The 23,924-nt window shown below is 43.5% G+C and overlaps 1 protein-coding gene across 1 annotated transcript in view; it reads right to left on the bottom strand.

The window, feature by feature from the left end:
• LOC119976524 (golgin subfamily A member 4-like) overlaps positions 1-23,924 on the bottom strand; it is a 1,176,663-nt gene that overhangs the window by 477,109 nt on the left and 675,630 nt on the right. Inside the window, exon 96 of the mRNA XM_038817077.1 lies at positions 14,184-14,210. Within this exon, the coding sequence (XP_038673005.1) occupies positions 14,184-14,210 (27 nt within the window). The remainder of the gene's footprint in view (positions 1-14,183; positions 14,211-23,924) is intronic.

Here is a 23,924-nt window from a genome sequence, read left to right as displayed (position 1 = left end):
TTGTTTAGTAACCACAATACATTCAACAACTGACATGCACAAATATCTGCACCCGAGAATTGATAGCAAGCTGTTTTCGAAAAGTATCCACAGGAAAAAAAATCAATGAGCCAGATTAGGAAAAAGGTAGAATAAGTAACATAATTTTAAAAGGTATTAGTGAAATGTAAGGGAGCAACGTTTTTCATGGACAGCGAAGTCTGACTAGAAGTCAAACTTTAGGAACCAAGATCAGGAGGTTGATGATTTGACTGGGGAGGAAACGCCCAAAATACTTAGCGCAGCAACAACTGTGCATTTAACATGGCATCACCGCGTCATTCAGAAGTTAGCGGTTCTCAATTTAAAGCAGACAGAATGTTAGGCCGGGATGAACACTTGTATCAATTTGAACACAAGCGTGATCATTCTAAATTAATGGGAGGGTGAAATAGGAAAGATAAACAGCAAAAGAAAGGCCCAGGCCAAGAGCGGAAACAGCGGTATCAATGAGTGAGTGAAAGAGTACTCAACACGAATACAAGTTATTTGAAAACTGTATTGTTTTCTCTGTGATATGCGTTTTGAGCTAGCAGTCGGGGATTCCAGTTTGAATCCCACCATGGCAGTAAATACGATGGAACAACAAGTCCATTGGGGAGTATTCAGCAAATATCGATTGTCAAAAAAACACATGTGGTTCTCGGATATGCTTCTTTGAATTAAATCTGTCTTTCTTAACTGGCCTGGCATACATGTGAATCCGAAACCTATAGCAATGTAGTGAACTTCCATCTCAAGTTGTCGAGCAAGGCATTCAGCAAGTTGGGTAGGTCAATCAGTGTTGACTTTAACAACTACAGTCACGTGCCATGACATGAGAAATAACACCGTATACTTTTTTTGGAACAGCAGTGGTTATTAAATAAATGAGAAATGCAATACCTCAATTATGAAGAAGTGTACGTAAGAAACAGATAAACTGTACTTGTAATTGGTACGAGCTTAATAAGCATAGTGAACTATAATATACGTAGGAATTAACTTAAGTTAATTAAAATAATAGTTAAACGAAATTAATTAAGGAACAATGGCCAGACAGGTGTTATGTTATAATTGTGGGATGTGGAAGCTTTGGGAAGACAAGGAAATCAGGACAAACATATCAGAAGAAAGGATGTAAGGCTAGCGGAATCATAGGTCAGGATTATGGATCCCTATTACAAACTGCAGACACCGAGGAAAATAATGAATTTGGCGGAGAAATACATGCACAGTTTGTTCCAGAGGAGGTTTACACTTCTTTGAGTAGGCATCACTGTTTTTGACAGATATGAGGGACAGGAAAATATGAATTTAAGCCACAAAGGGGATAAAGAACAGGAACGGAAAGAAGTGGGGGCCATCAGACTTAGTCAATTGCCAAAAGGGTTTGAGCTGCTCACTACTGTGTCAACCAAAACCAAGTCGAGAAATTTCTAAGGTAGATCAGCAGGCTCGCCATGGTTCCAATGATACCGGTTCTGCATATTGATCATGAATAATTAGTCACGCAATTAAGAAACACAGCCGAAAACGTGCCTATCATTAGGGCCTGAATTATCTGACTTTTGAGATTCAATGTTTGCGCTGGTAGCACTCGCGCCCATGGGTTGTCCTGCGGCGTGGGGCGATTTCAATATAAATTAACATTGACAAGTGGCGGGTGAACAGATTCCCACAGGTAGCGGACCGTGTGCGGCCGAGAAACACACGGCTGGGGTCTCGGAAAATCCAGCCCTCTGTTATCAGTAGATCTGGGTACATATTGATGGAGGAGAAATGAAATCAGAACGATGAATCTATGGCTCTGGGACTGGTGTTTAAAACATAGAACACAGAGCTCAGAAGGAGGCCCTTCAGCTTATCGAGTCTGGATCGACCCACTTAAGACATCACTCAAACCCTATCCCCGTAAGCCAATAACGCCTCCTATCCGTTTTGGACACGAAGAGGAAATTAGCATGGTCAATCCACCTAACGCGCACGTCTTTGTATGTGGGAGAAAAGCGGAGAAGCCGGTCGAAAACACGCAGACACGGGGAGAACGTGCAGACTCCTCACAGACAGTGACCCAGCGGGGTCGAACCTGGGACACTGGCGCTGTGAAGTCACAATACCAGTACTTGTGCTGGCGTGCTGCCCGAAAGATCGGTTCCAGTGCGTAGGACATTGTCATCACTGCTGGGAAATAGGGTGATGCACCGTTCGTACGGTCTACAGACTCTCCACCCCTTAAATGGAAGAGGAAATAATATTTAGTGTTGTGTTTGATTCCGCAAATAGGAGCACTGTTTTAAAATGTGCTGATCGTTTTTAGGTGGGTGATTACGAGTTTATTTTCTCTGCGTGATCGCGATTTTGGCAATCGCAGTCTCGGATATCAGTCTAGGCAGGGACGTCATTGCGAAGATATATGGATTTGTGTCAGACAGTGCAATCAGGGATTATCTATGTTGGAGGGGACGTGAAATTTAAAACACTACATCTTAGATAAGATCTCATTGAAGTATCGAACAGGCTTGCGGACAGAAATAAACGAAGTTTGTTCCTATTTCGGCTGTCCATATATGGATTAGGGGATCAAATCTCATATTTCGCAGGAGTGAAGACCGCACATTAATTGAGTGAGTATAAGATTGAGATAGAAAATGTTTGGATTAGATCTAACGCGGCAACGTGTCACAGACCTTAGCACAGCTGCTTCCTTGCAGCAGCCACCCGGATTAAATCCAGCCTTTGCACTTTCTGCCCGTGTCTGCCTTGAATTCCACCGGGTGCTCCGTTTTCCTTCCACAATCCAAATATGTGCAGGTTAGTTGGATTGGTAAGGGTCAATGGGCCGGATTACAGAGTGAGTGCGGGAGAGTGGATTCAGTTACAGTGCTCCTGTAGAGGGTCGGTGCACACATGGGCCTACACATGTTTGCCTATTTCGGCAAACCTCTGTAATGCAGGTATTAAATGGAAAGAATGGATTGCACCGTAATGCAAGGCCTGGCATGACGATTTTGAAACAGCACCATTTGGAAATGAGAATTGCTTGGCTAAAAGTTTGAGAAAAAGGCAGGCTGAAATCAGCAAATGTAAGTAATGTTACATAAACATATTTAGGATATGAAAACCTAAAACCTAGGTTATTAAAACCTAAATGGAGAGATTACATGGACAGAGTATTATATTTCAGTTCAAGAGTATCTAAACGTCGCCAGAGGACTAGAACAAATGTTCTGCATTGGGTCAGCGAACTCATACAAAGCTAATGTTGGTACGAAATGGCTGCATTTGTACTGCAATCTTCCTTATGCTGAATTGAAGAGGGTTTAATCCAGCGAAAGATTTTACACAGATATTGCCTGAGATTTGGGGCAGCAGGGTAGCATGGTGGTTAGCATAAATGCTTCACAGCTCCAGGGTCCCAGGTTCGATTCCCGGCTGGGTCACTGTCTGTGTGGAGTCTGCACGTCCTCCCCCTGTGTGCGTGGGTTTCCTCCGGGTGCTCCGGTTTCCTCCCACAGTCCAAAGATGTGCGGGTTAGGTGGATTGGCCATGCTAAATTGCCCGTAGTGTCCTAATAAAAGTAAGGTTGGGGGGGGGGGTTGTTGGGTTACGGGTATAGGGTGGATACGTGGGTTTGAGTAGGGTGATCATGGCTCGGCACAACATTGAGGGCCGAAGGGCCTGTTCTGTGCTGTACTGTTCTATGTTCTATGTTCTATATGTGCATGCAGGCCGACCATCTGAAGAGGACCATATGGCCATTGTATCTTTAAGCACGACGCACTGTCCTGGAAACTAACGCTAAATGGCAGAGGCTAATTTAGTATGAACACTGAATCTTAAAGTGGATGATGGAAGAAACAGTTGTTGGAAGGAAAACAAGCCAAAATATGAGACTCCTGTCTCCGAATGGCTTCATAAATTTTCAAACAATTCAATGCCACCTAATACCAACCAAGAAAGAAATGAAGGCACCATATTTAGCCTTATAAATTCCTTAGGAAGGCAGGATCAGCAGGTGATTCATGAGTAGGAAAATTAGCAGTGGTTAAGGTAGAGAGCCCACAATCCCCAAAAACGCACGTTGTGAAATGCGTTTTGCCCAATTTCGAAGCTGGACTTCTTAAATGGGTACACGGTTGCGTCAGCAGATTCAATCAGTCAACTCCGCTTCTGTTTGGTTTTTGGGCCGAAGCTGGCGTCATAGGGCACATCGCTGATCGCAGGGAGTTGAAAAGGCCACTAGGTGCAGTTCGATCTCCAGTCAACATTCATATCTGAATGCGAGTGAGAACGGAATAAAGAAAAATGACAGCTATTATGTGCGATACCTTCCAGGGGTCGGAAGACTTCGGGAAGTTGAGCAGGAATACTTTTCTAAATAGATTTCAATGAGGTGAATTAATTAATATATTTGCAATATGATCGTTATCTGAATATAAGCGGACAACCCCTCACAGCTGCTTTTGTTTAAAGGGTGCTATCGTTGCTAAATATGGAGTTTGATGATTTATAAAGAATCCACTGAGCAGGAGACTGTTAGCAAATAGCGTAAACAGCGCACGAAATATATTCCTTGGAAGCGAAACAACAGATTAGAGACGTGACGGGGCAGCCGGCCTTTCCATAAAATCTGAAATAGCAACAAGCTTGGTGTCTTCCCCGGGTCATTAACGTTCAACGTGTGGTACATTACCAGTCTTTTGCACCCCAGGTGTGCGAGAAATGCCATTGATTAAACTCCAACAATGGCTGCTGTGGAAGAGCAAATTGCATGTGTACCTGGACAGAGCAATTGCATCGATCTCACCGGTCGATGAACTCATTGCCATTGCAACAGTAGGAGCAGCTTACAATGTGACTGGAGACGGTGCGCTGAGGCAGCAATGTGTGTGGAAATACTTTAAAAATGGAAAGCTTACATAGAACATAGAACAGTACAGCACAGAACAGGTCCTTCGGCCCTCGATGTTGTGCCGAGCAATGATCACCCTACTCAAACCCACGTATCCACCCTATACCCGTAACCCAACAACCCCCGTAACCTTACTTTTTAGGACACTACGGGCAATTTAGCATGGCCAATCCACCTAACCCGCACAATATGGACTGCGTGTTTCCAGAGGACGGATATTGTAACACTATTTTCAGGCAGGAATCACATGCATAACCATACTTGAACGCGCCCAAAGTGTGAACACTGCCACTTTGCCATTAGACTAAATTCACCATCCCCCGCAAGAAGAACATAACATATGTGATGATCAGGTTTGTGAGAAGGGGGGGGGGGGGAGAGTTCTCCACTGATTAAAAAAATTGCACACGGAGACAAGTGTTGTCTGCTCACTAAAAGGAAGAGGAACATGCAGCACGCTATCTATGCCCTCAGTCACAATACCATCTCAAATAAAAATATGTTTCCAGAAATTGGAAGAGTGATATAAATAATTCAGGCCATAGTTACCAGTGCAGAACAATTCCAAAATAATGCCAAGAGCTAATGTTGAACGTTCATCGTGAACCTTTCAGTCAATTGCTTTTTAAGCTTATAATGGTGTTACAGGAGAGCATGGATGAGACAAACAGTGGGATTGTTTATGAAATTAAATTACGAACAGGTATAGATGGAAAATGAAACATTAACAACATGGCTGTGATGGAAATATATGTCCACTGCAAAGATGTCACTCCAAATGATCAGGAGGAGCATGGAACAATGCTTCAGACGTTGCAACAGTTCCGACGAAGTAATCCTGTCAGAGGCCTTCACCTTTATGATGGCCAGCAAGACGTGAGTATTTGCTATAGTGCCCTGAAAAGCGTGTATGATCGTCTGTCGAGGAGGTTCACATCTTTTGTCGGAGTTGACCGGGACTTCTGCTGAAGGACACACATTATGCAATCTTGGTCTAAAAACGTTATCGTGTTCTAAGCTTCCAACTGAACATGGGTGGGTAATTATACAGAAATTTTAAACCTGAGAGGGGAGGCCATATTTGATTTAGTACTTGGTAATGAACCAGGGCAGGTGATAGATTTGTTAGTGGGGGAGCATTTTGGATGTAGTGACCACAATTCTGTGACTTTCACTTTAGTAATGGAGAGGGATAGGTGCGAGCAACAGGGCAAGGTTTATAATTGGGGGAAGGGTAAATACAATGCTGTCAGACAAGAATTGAAGTGCAGAAGTTGGGAACATAGGCTGTCAGGGAAGGACACAAGTGAAATGTGGAACTTGTTCAAGGATCAGGTACTGCGTGTCTTTGATATGTATGTCCCTGTCAGGCAGGGAGAGATGGTCGAGTGAGGGAACCATGGTTGACAAGAGAGGTTGAATGTCTTGTTAAGAGGAAGAAGGAGACATGTAAGGCTGAAGAAACAAGGTTCAGACAGTGCGCTGGAGGGATACAAGATAGCCAGGAGGGAACTGAAGAAAGGGATTAGGAGAGCTAAGAGAGGGCATGAAAAATCTTTGGCGGGTAGGATCAAGGAAAACCCCAAGGCCTTTTACACATACGTGAGAAATATGAGAATGACTAGAGTGAGAGTCGGTCCGATTAAGGACAGTAGCGGGAGATTGTGTATTGAGTCTGAAGAGATAGGAGAGGTCTTGAACAAGTATTTTTCTTCAGTATTTACAAATGAGAGGGGCCATATTGTTGGAGAGGACAGCGTGAAGCAGACTGATAAGCTTGAGGAGATACTTGTCAGGAAGGAAGATGTGTTGCGCGTTTTGAAAAACTTGAGGATAGACAAGTCCCCCGGGCCTGACGGGATATATCCAAGGATTCTATGGGAAGCAAGAAATGAAATTGCAGAGCCGTTGGCAATGATCTTTTCGTCCTCGCTGTCAACAGGGGTGGTACCAGAGGATTGGAGACTGGCGAATGTCGTGCCCCTGATCAAAAAAGGGAATTGGGATAACCCTGGGAATTACAGGCCAGTTAGTCTTACTTCGGTGGTAGGCAAAGTAATGGAAAGGGTACTGAGGGATAGGATTTCTGAGCATCTGGAAAGGCATTGCTTGATTAGGGATAGTCAGCACGGATTTGTGAGGGGTAGGTCTTGCCTTACAAGTCTTATTGAATTCTTTGAGGAGGTGACCAAGCATGTGGATGAAGGTAAAGCAGTGGATGTAGTGTACATGGATTTTAGTAAGGCATTTGATAAGGTTCCCCATGGAAGGCTTATGCAGAAAGTAAGGAGGCATGGGGATAGTGGGAAATTTGGCCAGTTGGATAACAAACTGGCTAACCGATAGAAGACAGAGAGTTGTGGTGGATGGCAAATATTCAGCCTGGAGCCCAGTTATCAGTGGCGTACCGCAGGGATCAGTTCTGGGTCCTCTGCTGTTTGTGATTTTCATTAACGACTTGGATGAGGGAGTTGAAGGGTGGGTCAGTAAATTTGCAGATGATACGAAGATTGGAGGAGTTGTGGATAGTGAGGAGGGCTGTTGTCGGCTTCAAAGAGACATAGATAGAATGCAGAGCTGGGCTGAGAAGTGGCAGATGGAGTTTAACCCTGACAAGTGTGAGGTTGTCCATTTTGGAAGGACAAATCTGAATGCGAAATACAGGGTTAATGGTAGGGTTCTTGGCAATGTGGAGGAGCAGAGAGATCTTGGGGTCTATGTTCATTGTTCTTTGAAAGTTGCCACTCAAGTGGATAGAGCTGTGAAGAAGGCCTATGGTGTGCTAGCGTTCATTAGCAGAGGGATTGAATTTAAGAGCCGTGAGGTGATGATGCAGCTGTACAAAACCTTGGTCAGGCCACATTTGGAGTACTGTGTGCAGTTCTGGTCACCTCATTTTAGGAAGGATGTGGAAGCTTTGGAAAAGGTGCAGAGGAGATTTACCAGGATGTTGCCTGGAATGGAGAGTAGGTCATACGAGGAAAGATTGAGGGTGCTGGGCCTTTTCTCTTTGGAACGGAGAAGGATGAGGGGCGACTTGATAGAGGTTTATAAGATGATCAGGGGAATAGATAGAGTAGACAGTCAGAGACTTTTCCCCGGGTGGAACACACCATTACAAGGGGACATAAATTTAAGATAAATGGTGGAAGATATAGAGGGGATGTCAGAGGTAGGTTCTTTACCCAGAGAGTAGTGGGGGCATGGAATGCACTGCCTGTGGTAGTAGTTGAGTCGGAACATTTATGGACCTTCAAGCGGCTATTGGATAGGTACTTGGATTAGGGTAGAATAAGGGAGTGTAGGTTAACTTCTTAAGGGCAGCACGGTAGCATTGTGGATAGCACAATTGCTTCACAGCTCCAGGGTCCCAAGTTCGATTTCGACTTGGGTCACTGTCTGTGTGGAGTCTGCACATCCTCCCGTGACTGCGTGGGTTTCCTCCGGGTACTCCGGTTTCCTCCCACAGTCCAAGATGTGCAGGTTGGGTGGATTGGCCATGACAAATTGTCCAAAATTCTATGATTAACCTAGGACAAAAGTTCGGCGCAACATCGTGGGCCGAAGGGCCTGTTCTGTGCTGTATTTCTCTATCTCTATCTATCTATCTGACACAAATGTGAAAGTTATGAAAGCAAACACGACGATATGGATGTTGATAGAAATGCATCAAGCCCCGGCACTTAAGCATAGCTGCAGGCTCATCCAAGGTCGCAGGAGCAATTTGCAAACACGGGAAGCGCAATAGAATCCACACAATTATGGACCAGAATGTGAACCCCGTTCACAATTATTCAGGAGATCGAAGATGCCAATATTATTAACTTTGAAAATTACATAAATAGGCCTATGTCAATCACAGAGGAAACAGGCTATATATCTGATTCATTTTTAAAATTGATAAATTCCTGAAACATCTTCTCTTCAAGCCATATTTGAACAGAATGTATTGCTGACAAGTCAAAGTGTGCCCAGGAAAATCAGAGGCACTGGCACCATCACCATCCCAATTCTGAAAATACAAAGGATATGCCTCGTTCAAATTCACTTTGTTTGTATTTGGTGACGTTGTAAGACTTTGGACACATTCAATGGAAGACATTGTGGATCGTTTTGAGCCAAACCTGGATCTCTTCTTGGAGTTGGTAGATCGATTTGCAAATTTGGCAATGGAATTTGGGGACTTTTGCCTGACTGTGGAAATTGTGTTGGACCCTCTGATGCCCAAAGTGGCTTGGGACTGAGCTGAACCAAGGCTCCAGTTAGCTTTCATGTGCTATTCTATCACATGTTAACTTGGGTATTAAAATGGAAATATTAATGCAATGTACAAATTCTTCACAACAGATTTGAAACTCTTCAGCCTGAGATCGCATATATCCTCAACTGTATTCTAGATAAAGAGTATTATAGTTGTGCTTTGTCAACGACTGTGCTCCCACGGTGCTCTGCAGAATGACTTTCAAAGTAAAATGAGCTGTGTTTCAGAAATGGATATCGACTCTGCGAAGCAAGTTTGAAAAAACTTGCATTGGCACAAGCATTAAGGCTGCAGATAACTTCTGCTATTTCAGAACGTTATACTCTAGCAGTACGTGCAGTGGCTCAGACATTGAAAATACATTTGCCAGATAATGTCCAGATTTGGTTTAGGTCAGCAACTCCGTCGGAAAATAGTGACTAGTTTACAACAAATTGCGTTTTGTAGAAGATTACCATAGTATATGTCCTTGCATTTTCCTGCACGCCATGGACTTCTTACTGAAGAAATGTCATTTAGTTGAATTATGTTACATGAGATTCATTCGGTAGACCAGAGGAATTAAGTGCAAGGATAATGTGCCTAACAATGCAGTGCTTCAAAATGAGGATCGCTTGGAATTAAAGTATTCGTTATCAGCGTCCTGCGCAGCCAGAATGGAATCCAGTGTAGATTGTGAAGAGGAAAATGTGCAATGCGACCAGATATTCATATCTTAAACATATACCCCGTGTGTGCGTGGGTTTCCTCCGGGTACTCCGGTTTCGTCCCACAGTCCAAAGATGTGCAGGTTGGGTGGATTGGCCATGACAAATTGCCCTTAGTTTCCAAAATTCTATGATTAACCGAGGACAACATTTCTGCGCAACATCGTGGGCCAAAGGGCCTGTTCTGTGCTGTATTTCCCTACATCTCTATATACAAGGTCTGCTACATAGTGCATGCTTAAGGTTATAGCACGCCTCAACAGCACAAAATGGGACATATTTTGCAACAACGGGAAAATGCAAATGAAATAACAAACAGGGAAGAAGTAACAATGCGTTGGGCAGTTTTCATGGAACAACTATTAATACAGGCAACAAATGAGGAAATCAATTTTAAAAGACTGCAGTATGAATAAGATATGCAGTTCATCCCTGCCTCCGCTATGCAAAGTCATCTTGCCTGCAATTGGGCATAAGCGCCGCAGTGTTTTTCACAAAACGTGACTCTGTGCAGAATGTAGAAGGTTGTCTTCGAAAATTGCGGGGACAAAATTTAAAGTATAAAAACAAGAAGGTTCTGTCACACTTGGATGAAAGGATGATCCATCTCAGCTGGAACATTCAAAATAGAAATGAGCATAACTAGTTACTTTGTGGTGAAGGCCTCAAAAATATCGCTGAGACGTTTCACTGCAGTATTCCAAGAATCAATAAATTCAGTATTAGCTATGTTGAATAACTTGGGATTGTTCTCCTGCGAAAAGAGAAGGCTGACATAAAATTTGATAAACGTATTAAAAATCATTAGCTGTTTTGACAGTGTGGCGAAAGAGGAACAGTTCCCATTCGTGGAAGAATAACGAAGCAAGGGACTCCGATTGTAAGTAAATTGGAGTTTTAAAAAAAGCAACATGACGAGCAATTTATTTCCACTAGCGCAGCGTTATGGTCAAGGATACATTGCTTGAGAGCGTGGCAGAGTCATGTAAAATTGAGGTAGACTTGAGTAAATGTAGTTATTTTCTAAAATAAGATAAGCGTTCCGGTCTACACGGAGTATAGAACATAGAACATAGAACAGTACAGCACAGAACAGGCCCTTCGGCCCTCGATGTTGTGCCGAGCAATGATCACCCTACTCAAACCCACGTATCCACCCTATACCCGTTACCCAACAACCCCCCCAACCTTACTTTTAGGACACTACGGGCAATTTTTAGCATGGCCAATCCACCTAACCCGCACATCTTTGGACTGTGGGAGGAAACAGGAGCACCCGGAGGAAACCCACGCACACACGGGGAGGACGTGCAGACTCCGCACAGACAGTGACCCAGCCGGGAACCGAACCTGGGACCCTGGAGCTGTGAAGCATTTATGCTAACTACCATGCTACCGTGCTGCCCGAAAGTATGCCCGAGTATGTTCAGCGGTGTCTGTAAGTTAATTGTTTGTCCATAATTCGAGCGCACAATCTGCGAGACGAATAACATCCTTCGTTCTGTGGGCACTTCAGGTTAAAATGATTTTGTGGAAAACAAGCAACAGACGGTTGTGTGACGAAAACTCAGTTGGATAATTCTCGTTGCTAAAAGAAATCGAAATCTGTTGAATTTTAAAAGTTGAAAGAAACTGAATAGGTATTTAGAAAATAAATGGGAAAGCAACAAAGCATAATATTTTCCGATCATAGAATGAGCGCAGCACTGATTGAGCCAGTTATTTCGACTTTTCCTTGCTGACTGTCTGCAACAACAATTCACCTAGTACCATTTCGTTATGGAATCCATAGTATGTAAAATTAGAAGAAAACACACTTTCATCGAATCGTGGAATTGGGTTAGTCTGTGTCAGTAGTTTAACGATATTATTCGCAGAGGGGCATGAACAAATGAATGACGACAATTACTATGAAAAAAGAATGAGTTGAGATCGGAGGTAGACTAGGTACGGCTATCAGATACAAGGCAGTTTTTGAGATGGAAGTTGTTTACGGTTCACATTGTTTTGCTTCACAGAATTATGGCAGAATGCAACAAACGCACTTGAATTCTTTCGACATTAGTAACATCAATATACATGATTGCTGCAAACATGCAATCGCTCGAAATTCCCTAAGATGGTTCTGAGGTTTTACGGTCGTGTGCAATACAAAATAAAGTGTTGCTACGGATTGTAGAAGTCTGTTCTCATATTTTGGAAAGGCTGGCTTGCTGAAGGGGTCATAACATTAAGATCGGCTTGCGACACAAAATGAGCAGCATTGTTGCTGATGCCTGTTACAGCAAAGAAAATAGATTAACTTATTTTAATCCAAAGAACTCCATATTATGCGGTGCAGTTACAGACATATCACTGTAACATAAACAATTTCAATTACACGGCAAATTCAAATTAATTCATATAATATTTGTCTCGGTGGCTTTGATGAATCCTCAATTATTTGGTCTACTTGTTCTTTCAATGTAAATGATATCCGACTTTGTTTATGAACGGAGCAACGGCAGGTATGATCCTTCTGGTACTTCTATAAAGTAAACTCCAAGCAATGTAGATTATCTGCAGCTTTCATTGCATCTGCTTTATTATGTCATCACCTTGAGCATTGTGAAAAATCAGGCTATAAGAATGTGAAACTTAACCAGCTAGCGTAAGCTGAGACACACCAGTACATAACCATAGGCAACTAAAATCCAGCCAAGTCGCAGAAACTGATGCACTTTATCGAGTGATTTACAACGTGTCACTGCAACGACAGGGATTCACTCGTCATTACATCAAATATAAATCCCGGTTCTAGAATGTTCCAAATGCTTTGGATGTCAGCGAATGAAACGAAACTAGTCATCAAAGCCATATTAAATTAAATTGTAGTTTACGAGGTTTGAAATTATGCGTCAAATATTCAGGAATCATTCATTAAGGAAGTGCTACTTAGCGGGTCACGTTCGGCAGACGGAGGCAACATGGTTGGAGAAACGATAATTGATATTTTGCAAATTGATTACTGGTTCTATTCTTGAGAGTGTCACGAGTATTATACATGAAAGGGAAACCAATAGAAATGTCAGATTTGGAATTCCAAAATATGCCTTTCTGTAAGGTTCGATCGGCACGAATGATTAAAATGCATGTTGATTGACTAAGGAGTTCAAGGCAATATAATTGCATTCGTTGAAATCTAGTTAACTGATACAAAGAAGGTTAAATGGAAAAAGTGGAATTTTAAATTTGTCATGCTGCTCCCCTTGGAATGACATGATAATCAAATCAAGGGCATTCGGCATTAATTACTGAAATGTGTAGTTCTAGGGTCGAAAATGTAAGTTTTTTCAGAGGACAACGGTGTCAGAAAAGCAGAATCTGTGGAGAATTTAAAGATAGAACAAGGGGAAAGATTCTGTCTAGTTGAGTGGTTAAGACGCGATAAATAAAGTATGAGCTACAAAATTTTGAGGAGCTTTACAGGTATTTATTGGACAACATGTTGTGGCAACATAAATCTTATGATTTTCCGGCAGATTTGGCTGCACTCTTACGTAGAAGACAGAACATTCTCGTTCAGTGACATCTAACAATGGGAAACATGTATTGAATGCGCGTTTTCACTGAAATTAGCTTTATGTAACGGAGCACTGACTAGGAGAAAGCTGTTCGGTCCACGCATAGCAAAGGAAAAAATATAATTGTTCTCAGGGTTCGCAGCTTGAGTCCTGAGATACAACTCTTATTCTATGTTGAGACAATAAATTGATCTTAAATTGTTAATTAAAATAAAAAAATGTCTGACTGAAACATTGAAAATGGCTAAAGGCCTTGACAGAGTAGAGCGAAACATTGCTTGCCATGTTTTTTTGAAATGGAAAATACGATGCTACAATTTTATGACGGGCGTGATTTATTGGTGTTGCACTTATCTTACGGTTCATTTTCGTTCAGTGCCTGCTCTATTATCGGATTTTCAGTCTTTGGTTGCTTATTGATCCTCATAAGACATATGTCAGGCTTCGGGGTATTTATTTATGTCTATTTTTCAGGACATCCGGGGATAGGGGATGCGGTTGTGAAAGTGAATTTCGGTGGTAGATATGCCACTCTCTCAATTATTACACGAGCAAACTTCATTGTCCTGTATTCGTGTTCAGAGCTTCGGAGACTAACGATAACATCGTGAATACACTTCCTTAATGTCTGTTTTCTCCAGGGCGAATAATTTATTTAGTTCAAACCACAGATTGTAGTACCTAATGTAAATAATTCCCAAATCGTGATGATTGCTTACTGGTATCTTGAAGTAGTTTTTTGAATTCTGAATTAAATAATCAAAACGAAAATGCATTTTACATAAATCAACGAGAGAGGCATTTCGAGAAAAGAACTGCCCGTATTAAATAGACAACTCACAAACAGAAATGCATGAGTAGATACAGAATTTGACTTTGCAAACACATCGTACTCCTTAAGGACGTACATAAATGCGGTTTCGATCTTTTTCAAAAACACATCCATGAAGGCATCAATGTGTAAGTTTTGTATTGTGGTAATATATCGGAAATACATAAAATGCTCAATAACACAATGCAAATTTCATTAAATGGATTCCCAAAACGAGATTTCAGAGCATTCAGTGAAGATATTTGAAGAGACATTAGCAATTTCCTGAATTTTGGCCTTCTCCGCAAATCGGTCGAATTGGTCAGTTTAAGCTGTCCCTTTTTCACATATTATTGTGGTGACAGCAAACTGAGATCAAATTAAATAACCTTAGCCTACTATTAGTACGAAATCAAAACAACGATGATATATATATATATTCATACATATATATATAACATCAGATGTAATTGCATAACAACGAGAGGATGCCAAACACAACAAGGCCTGGACTTGGGCTGACAAGTGACAAGTAACATTTGTGCCACACGCTGACGAGAGTGAATCCAGCGAATCCATTTTTCATTCCACGCCATTAACATGATGTACTATTCATCTGTCACCATCCTTGGGGTTGCCGTTCTCCAGAAATCGAACTGGACTAGCCATACAAATGCTGTGGTGCAAGAGCAGATCGGAGGCCAGTAATCCTGCGGCATTTAACTCACCTGTTGACTCCAGAAAGCCTGTCCACCATCTACAAGGCACTAGTCAACAGTGTCATCGAACACTTTCCCCGTTCATGGAAGAGTGCACCTGCAAAACACTCAAACTGCATGGCATGGTTCTGGACAAACTGCCGTCTTTTGGCATCCGCTCGACAAAACGTTGCTTCCTCTGCCATCGGCGCGCAATGCAGAATTGTGTACCGCCTACAAGGTGCAGTGTCGGAACTCAGCAAGGCTGTTTAAACAGCGCATAGCAAATAATACCATCTCGGGCAAAAGTGGCAGATGCATGAAACTAAACGCCACTTAGATGTTCCCCTCTAAGTAACTCACCATTCTGGCTTGGAAATGTATCGTTACTTCACTGTGGCTTGGTCAAAATATTGGCGGTCCCTCCCTCACGGGACCTGGGAGTACTTCCATAACAGGGCTTCAGCGGTTCAAGACGGCAGCTCACGACGAGCTTCTGAAGGGTAATTAGGAACGGAAAATGAATGCTTGCCGGCCAGCGATCCAGGCGTCCAGTAAGGTATAATGAAATATACCATATGGAGATCAATTGTTATCTTAACGCAGAAGGTATTCTCCTTCGTTATGCATGGAACAATCGTTGTCTGAAGTGGAATAGATTTACAGTAGGTTCAGCAGCTCAAAGACAACGCGCAGCTGAAGGGTAATATTCAACCATACCGTGAAAGGTCTTTCACATTTACTCACCCATTAGCATTAAAACGGTGACCCCACCTTGCTTCAATGAGTAGCGTTGAAGACTTTGCCACGATCAGCAATAGCTCTGACTACAACTTCTGCAAACGTTGCAACACGGTCGCCATCCAGGAAACAGCATGGAAGTAAAGATTCAACTGCCAGAGCAAACCATTCCGATAATGAAAATGCCGAACAAAGCACAGCCGAGTCATTGGTGGGCAGTAAAGAAACTATTCTGATATGAATTTCCCATCCTCGCTATCTGTTCGGGTCTACATGTGAATGCAAAGAGCAAGGCAAAAGGATATGTTTTTTAAAAAAGAACATCAGCCTTTACATGATTGTATTAACCACCTCTGCATTTTACTAATATTTCAGGTTCCACACATCACAGTGCACAGATAGGTAGATTCATCCAACATCATATTATCAAAATATACCTGTGAATAACAGTAAATTCCAATATTCTCGGTCCTAACAACTGGCCAACATCAGAAGCAAACGTTTGCTCCTGAAATATCAATACTTCAGCCCAGGTGTTTCAGAACCGATCGAATATTAGCATCTACAGAACAATATACAAAACTGTTCCCGAGCTTCCCCCAAAAATAATACCAGACAGGTCCTTCTGTCTATCCACCACGTCAAAAGCCTATTCTACTGAGGAACAATTGTTGCTGAGTGTTTTCATCAGCTATGTTTAACAATGACTAACTTACAAATGTTTAGTGCTGTCTCTTCAAACATTATTCGCACTTATTTCCGCCATGTTTAAAATATACCAGAGTCAGCTGAAACCCAGTAAATTAGAAATGTGTGATAATTCCGAATATTAAGGCAGCATTTGGTCCTGAATGAATATTGTCGTCAACGTGCAGGAGCAGAACGCTATCACCTGCTCTAAGTCATAAACTGGACAGTGGAAATAGGTTGTGCATATGGGCCGTCAACCTGGGAACTCAAGAATATCACTAAGGATGTGAGATAATAGCGAACTCTGTCCAATCTTATTCAACTGATACATAAACTACCTTCCAGTTATCCTAACGAAAAACTCATAATTGTTCTTTTCGGAGTAAACACACAGCGTTTGGTTCATTCATTCAAATATACTAAATAAGTATACTAAATATACATAGTGACAACAAAGGCAAACTGGTAGCATATCCAGAAAAGGTCAACAACGCATTTGAGATCTTCAACCGGGGTCCATACACCACTAAGCCCCCGAGCGGGACTTGAGTTTGAAGCAATTCGTGCGTAAGGGTTGGAAAAGTGGGCTGGAAGACCATTTGAACTGGGATTAGTCATGGAGGGCTGCAACTCCGTGAAGCTGCAGGGAAGACTCCGGGACTAATTGGATTCCCGACCGCCGTCTAGATAGAATTGACGGCGGGACTGGCCCTACTAGTGCAGGAGATATTCAGAGACCCACTCGCAAGGGACACCCGATCCGGGGAGAGAACAGCATAGATAATGATCTACCAGAACCAAGTAAAAACCTTCGACATGGTCGAGAGGAAGTACCTCAGATAGGTCGTGGAGCAATTTTGTGTTTTTATAGATTTCACAATGTGAAAGAAACCTGTTTACAGCGCTCCCGAGGTGGGTGTGTGGACCAACACCACCAGTTCCAAGTACTAATAGCTGCAAAGAGCGCACGGCCCTGCTGCTCTTCGCCCTGGCAATAGAGCCACTCGTAATCGTACTCAGAGCAGTGAAAAACTGAAAGGGGATCTGGAGGGGACACAGATAACACAGAATCTCACTCTATGCGGCTGCCTTCCTCCATGACGTAGCAAACGCACAAAACAACATGGAAGGGGTCATGTTGCTCAAAACCGTTTGGAGCCCTCTCAGTCTATAAACTCAACCTGAGCAGAAGCAAAATCATGTCAGCCAACGATAAAGGCGAGGGCAGAGCTGGAGGTACTGCCAGTTAAACAATCCCAAAGCAAATTCCGTTACCTGGGGAAGCAAATTGCCCACGAGTGGACACAGATCCACAAGTATAATCTGGGAAGTCTGCAACAAAGCGTGAAAGAAGGATGAACAGGTCTGGGACACAGTCCCGCTTTCTATCGTGGTCGCGGCATGCAATCAAGATGAACAAATCGGCGAGTTTCCCCTTCCTGTTCTGATCCATACCGATTACATTCACACCGCTTTCTTTAACAAAGTAGACAAAACGATCATGGCATTTTCTTTAGTGTGTGTGGGGGTGGGGGAGGGGGGGTTTCATTCTGAGGTTCCTCAAAACAGTTTTGCAAAGTACGAGAAGTATCTCTGTATCTCCCAAACGTGCATTAGCATTAGGCAGCCACAGTACAAAAGAGACGGGATAGGTAAAGGAACCGGGAAAAGAGTGCTAAAACATGGTGGGGAATTTGAGCACAGAGACTGCCCTCAACGCCGGAGCCACTGCAGCGCTTTCATCCCCAAACATCAAGCAATCAACAAGCCCAGTGGTAACAGCTGGGCTCCAGAAATGGACCAAAGAAGACAATATTTCGGTCTGACAAAAATGTCCACTATGGTCCCCTACTGCAACAGTCACATATTCAGGCCAGCCAATATTGACTCCACCTTTAAACGGAGGAGACAGGTGTGGCACGGTGCGCATTGGTTCGCACTGCTGCTTATAGCGCTGAGGACATGGGTTCGATGTCGTCCCCGGGTCACTGTCTGTGTGGAGATTGCACATTCTCCCCGTGTCTGTATGAGTTTCACCGCCAAAATTCTAAGATGTGCATGTCAGGTGGATTGGCCATGATAAATTGTCCCTGAGTTGTTACATATAATTGGGTGCTCTAAGAAAAACTAACAGTTATTGACTTCTGCACGACAACAAACTGAACGCCAGGAGAACTGACAGAGGATTCATCTGATCACGGGGAATGAGTTATATTGACAAACAAGTTAAATGCTTTTTCCACAGAGAACTGATGAAATACTCATGGACGCCGGGACAATTATTATTCCAAGCTCCATTGGATGCCGGCAAATGGTGGTGGTGGGGGACGGGGTGGTGACAGTGTACACTTGTATGTTAACCGCTCGGAAAGGCATGCCCCCACCGAATGAGAAAAGAAGAGTTCGGGATTGAAATATTAATGATAATAATCTTGATTGTCATAAGTAGGCTTTCATCATCAATGCAATGGAGTTACTGTGAAAAGTCTCTGGTGGCCACATTTTGGCGCCTATTCAGATACACAAAGGGAGAATTCAGAATATCCAATTCACCTAATAGCATGTCTTTCGGGACTTGTGGAAGGAAACTGGAGCTCCTGGAGGAAACCCACGGGGACACAGGGAGAACAAGACTACTCCACACAGACAGTCATCCAAGCCAGAATCGACCTTGGGACCCCGCAGCTGTGAGGCAACATTGCTGCACACTGTTCTACCGTGCCGCCCATACTTTATAGCGTGGGGCCTTTGGAGCAAAGCACTGAAGGAGGGGCAACTCCATCTCCTCATGCGCAACGCAAGGCCTTGTACTGCTGAATGCACACAGATCATATCTAACTAGAACCCAAAGGACAGGTTCTTCTCTCAAGTGGAGGACATATGTGAACGCCGCCAGGGAGGCCCAGCCAACGACGCCACATGTGTTCGGCAGACCAGACTTTTCCGGTTCTGGACAGACCTTCGAGGAACCGTCCAATGTTGTGGGGGTCAGGGTGGACCCGTGCACAAAAGTGGCTATTTGCAGGACATCAGACCAGCCCGGGCCCGTTTTGGGGAAGCGGACCGACGAACCTGACTTTTCCGGCCTAATTGCCAAGAAAGCATCACGCTCACCTGGCGATCAGCAGCAACATCCGAAGCTGCAGAGTGACTGACCCAACTGTCGGAACTTCTCGTTCAAGAGATAATGAAAGAGATGACCCAAACCATGGTTTACTAAAGCCCCAAGTCGTGGTCCACATAGATACCAATGACATAGGTAGGAAAGGGGATAGGGATACAAGGCAGGAATTCAGTAAGCTAGCGTGGAAACGTAGATCCAGCAAAAACAGAGTTATTAGCTCTGGGTTGTTATCCGTGCCACGTGCTAGCGAGTCGAGGAATAGGGAGAGAGAGCAGTTGAACACGTGGCTGTCGGGATGTGCGGGAGGGAGGGTTTACGATTCCTGGACAATTGGGGCTCATTCTGGGGTAGGTGGGACCTCTACAAACGGGATTGTCTACACCTGGACCAGAGGAGTACAAATATCCTGGGGTGGGGGGGGGGGGAGGTTTGCTAATGCTCTTCGGGAGGGTTTAAACTAGTTCAGCAGGGGATTGCGAACCTGAAATGTAGCTCCAGTACACAAAAAGCTGATAGTAGTGAGGTCATGAGTTCTGTTTCAAAGTTGCAGGAGTGTACCGGCAGAAAGGAAGGTGGTTTAAAGTGTGTCTACTTCAATGCCAGGAGCATCCAGAATAAGGTGGTTGAAATTGCGGCATGGGTTGGTACCTTGGACTTCGATGTTGTGGCCATTTCGGATACATGGAGAGAGCAGGGCGAGGAATGGTTTTTGCAGGTGCCGCGGTTTTGATATTTCAGTAAGCCCAGGGAAGGTGGTAAGAGAGGGGGAGGGGTGGCATTGTTAGTCAAGCACGGTGGCTGAGACGACATTTGCTGAGGACTCGAATACTGAGGTAGATTGAGCTGAGTTAAGAAGCAGGAAAGGAGAGGTTAGGGGTTTACTATAAGCCTCCGAAAAGTTCCAGAGATGTAGAGGAAAGGATTGTAATGATGATTCCGGATAGGAGCGAAAGTAACAGGGTAGTTGTTATGAGGGACTTTAACTTTCCAAATATTGACTGGAAACCCTATAGTTCGAGTGCTTTAGATGGGTGCGTTTTTGTCCAATGTGTGCAGTAGGGTTTCCTGCTGCAGTATGTAGATAGACGAACGAGAGGCGAGGCCGTATTGGATTTGGTACTGGGTAATGAACCGGGACAGGTGTCAAATGTGGAGGTGGGTGAGCACTTTGGTGATAGCGACCACAATTCGATTACGTTTGTTTTAGCATGGAAAGTGATAGGTATATGCCGGAAGGCAAGAGTCATATCTGGGGGAAAGGCAATAATGATGCGATGAGGCAAGACTTAGGATGCATTGGCTGGAGAGGAAAACTGCAGGGGATGGGCACAATGGAAATGTGGAGCATGCCCTTGATAAGTATGTACCTGTTAGGCAGGGAGGAAGTGGTCGTGCGAGGGAACCATGGTTTACTAAAGCAGTTGAAACACTTCAACTGGAATAAGGAGGCTTATGTAAACATGAGACGTGATGGTTCGGTTAGGGCGGTTGAGAGTTACAAGTTAGCGATGAAGGCTCCAAAGAGAGAGCTAAGAAGAGCCAGGCGAGGACATGAGAAGTTATTGGCAGGTAGGATCAAGGATAACCCTAAAGCTTTCTATAGGTACGTCAGGAATAAAAGAATGACTAAGGTAAGAGTAGGGCCAGTCAAGGACAGTAGTGGGAACTTGTGCGTGGAGTCCGAGGAGATAGGAGAGGTGGTAAATGAACATTTTCCATCTGTTTTCACACAGGAAAAAGACAAAGTTGTCGAGGAGAAAACTGAGATACAGGCTACTAGACTAGAAGAGCTTGATGTTGATAAGGAGGAGGTGTAGGCGGTTCTGCAAAGTGTGAAAATAGGTAAATCCCCTGGGCCGGATGGGATTAATCCTAGGATTCTCTGGTAAGCTAGGGAGGAGATTGCTGAGCCTTTGGCCCTGACCTTTAAGTCATCTTTGTCGACTGAAATACCGCCAGTAGACTGGAGGAGAGCAAATGTTGTCCACCTGTTCAAGAAGGGAGGTAGAGATAACCCCGTTAACTATAGACCAATGCTTATTTCTGTTGTGGGAAAAGTCTTGGAAATGTTTATAAGAGATAGGATGTATAATCACCTGGAAAGGAATAATTTGATTAGAGATAGTCAACATGGTTTTGTGAACGATAGGGGGTGCCTCACAAACCTCATTGAGTTCTTGGAGAAAGTGACCAAACAGGTGGATGAGGGTAAAGCTATTGATGTGGTGTGTACGGATTTCAGTAAAGTGTTTGATAAGGTTCCCCACGGTAGGCTATTGCAGAAAATACAGAGGCATGGGATTCAGGGTGATTTAGCAGTTTGGATCAGAAATTGACTAGCTGATAGAACACAAAGGGTGGTGGTTGATGGTACATGTTCTGACTGGTGTCCAGTTACTAGTGGTGTACCACATAGACCTGTTTTGGGGCCGCTGCAGTTTTTAATTTTGATAAATGACCAGGAGGAGGGCGTAGAAGGATGGCTGAGTAAATTTGCAGATGACACTAAAGTCGGTGGAGTTGAGGACAGTGCAGAAGGATGTTATAAGTTACAGAGAGAAATAGATAAGCTGCAGAGCTGGACTGACAGGTGGCAAATGGAGTTTAATGCAGAAAAGTGAAAGGTGATTCATTTTGGAAGGAATAACAAGACAGAGTACTGGGCTAATGGTAAGACTCTTGGGAGACTGGACGAGCAGAGAGATCTCGGTGTCCATGTCCATAGATCCCCGAAACTTGCCATCCAGGTTGAGAGGGTTGTTAAGACGTCGTACGGTGTGTTAGCTTTTTTTGGTAGAGGAATTGAGTTTAAGAGCCGTGAGGTCATGTTGCAGTTGTACAAAACTCTGGTGCGGTGCATTTGTTGTATTGCGTGCAGTTCTTGTCGCCATATTATAGAAAGGATGTGGAAGCATTGGAAAGGGTACAGAGGAGGTTTACAAGGGTGTTGCCTGGTATGGAGGGAAGATCTTATGAAGAAAGGCTGAAGGAATTGAGGCTGTTTTCGTTAGAGAGGAGATGGTTAACAGGTCACTTAATTGAGGCATACCAGATGATCAGAGGATTAGATAGGGTGGACATTGGGAGCCTTTTTCCTCGCATGGTAATGTCCAGTACGAAGGTCCATAGCTTTAAATTGAGGGGACATAGATATAGGACAGATCTCAGAGGTAGATTCTTTACTCATGGAGTAGTGAGGGCGTGGAATGTCCTGCCTGCAACAGTAGTGGACTCGCCAACACTAAACGCATTCAAATGGTCATTGGATAAGCATATGGACGATAAGGGAATAGTGTAGAGGGACTTTAGAGGGGTTTCACAGGACAGCGCAACATCGAGGACCGAAGGGCCTTTACTGCACTGTAATGTTCTATGTTCTAATTCACAATCCGCAATTCGGAAGCAGTCTTCCACAAGATGTCTGCGCCATTCACCAACCTGTTTCAGGACCAAGTTGTAGCCAGCAGCCAACAGAGCAAAGGGGAGGGTGGGCACGTAGATACCACAAGGATAACGAGAGTGGAGGAGGAAAATAGGGAGGCATATACGCCGTTTGCACCCTGTTTGAGTCGGGGAGGGTGCAGGCTAGGAGTCTGCAAAAACTAACAGCCGACTAAAATCAATTTATCACTGTGCAATATGTGTTATTATAGGACCCTGCTATGTATTATCATGAAAAACCAATAAAGAAAGCATTGGATATAATGCAAACGGGGACACTGGGGTATGGCGGATTGGGCTTTGGGGATTATTTCTAATGCTTAGTTTTTGTAAATTGTTCTTGATTTGTACAAGTATGTTTCTTTTGTATTGTGTTAAATGAAAAACTCGAATAAAAACATCTTCAAAAAATATTTCAATGATACTGGTGCACGGTGAAATCACGCCGAGCGAGATACCCATAACAACCAAGCATGCCTGCTGAACAACATACGATTTTAGAGTTAAGGGACATGATATGAGGCCATGATTATCTACAATAAAATAGGTTGGATACCTAACTATTAGCATCCCAGACTAACCTAGAAATTAAAGTTTACAGGACAAACCATGCACTTCCATGTCATACACAGCATATCATAGAGTGGACACCCTGGAACCCAGAATCAATTGCCTCATTCCTTAATTATTTTATCACATCAGCTGCCCAGGAGGCAGAAACTTTACAGAATGCTCCGACTTCTCTTGATGATATCGATTATGCGACATTCAAGAATATTGACACAATCATGAAATACGTACGGACAAACATGCATCGCGCTACGTATTAACTCATGTAAAAATGCAATTGTACAAAATTAACTGTCAAATCTCCAAGCGGTTTCAGCGACAATGTATTCCATATTTACGGTCTTTAGAAGATGAAAGGGAAAGGTCGGCAGAGAGATTTGCGAAC

This window comes from Scyliorhinus canicula, chromosome 13 (genome assembly GCF_902713615.1).
Source record: "Scyliorhinus canicula chromosome 13, sScyCan1.1, whole genome shotgun sequence".
Lineage (NCBI taxonomy): Eukaryota > Metazoa > Chordata > Chondrichthyes > Carcharhiniformes > Scyliorhinidae > Scyliorhinus > Scyliorhinus canicula.
The sequence above is the reverse complement of the archived record's forward strand: the minus strand, read 5'-3'. Positions and strand labels throughout refer to the sequence as shown.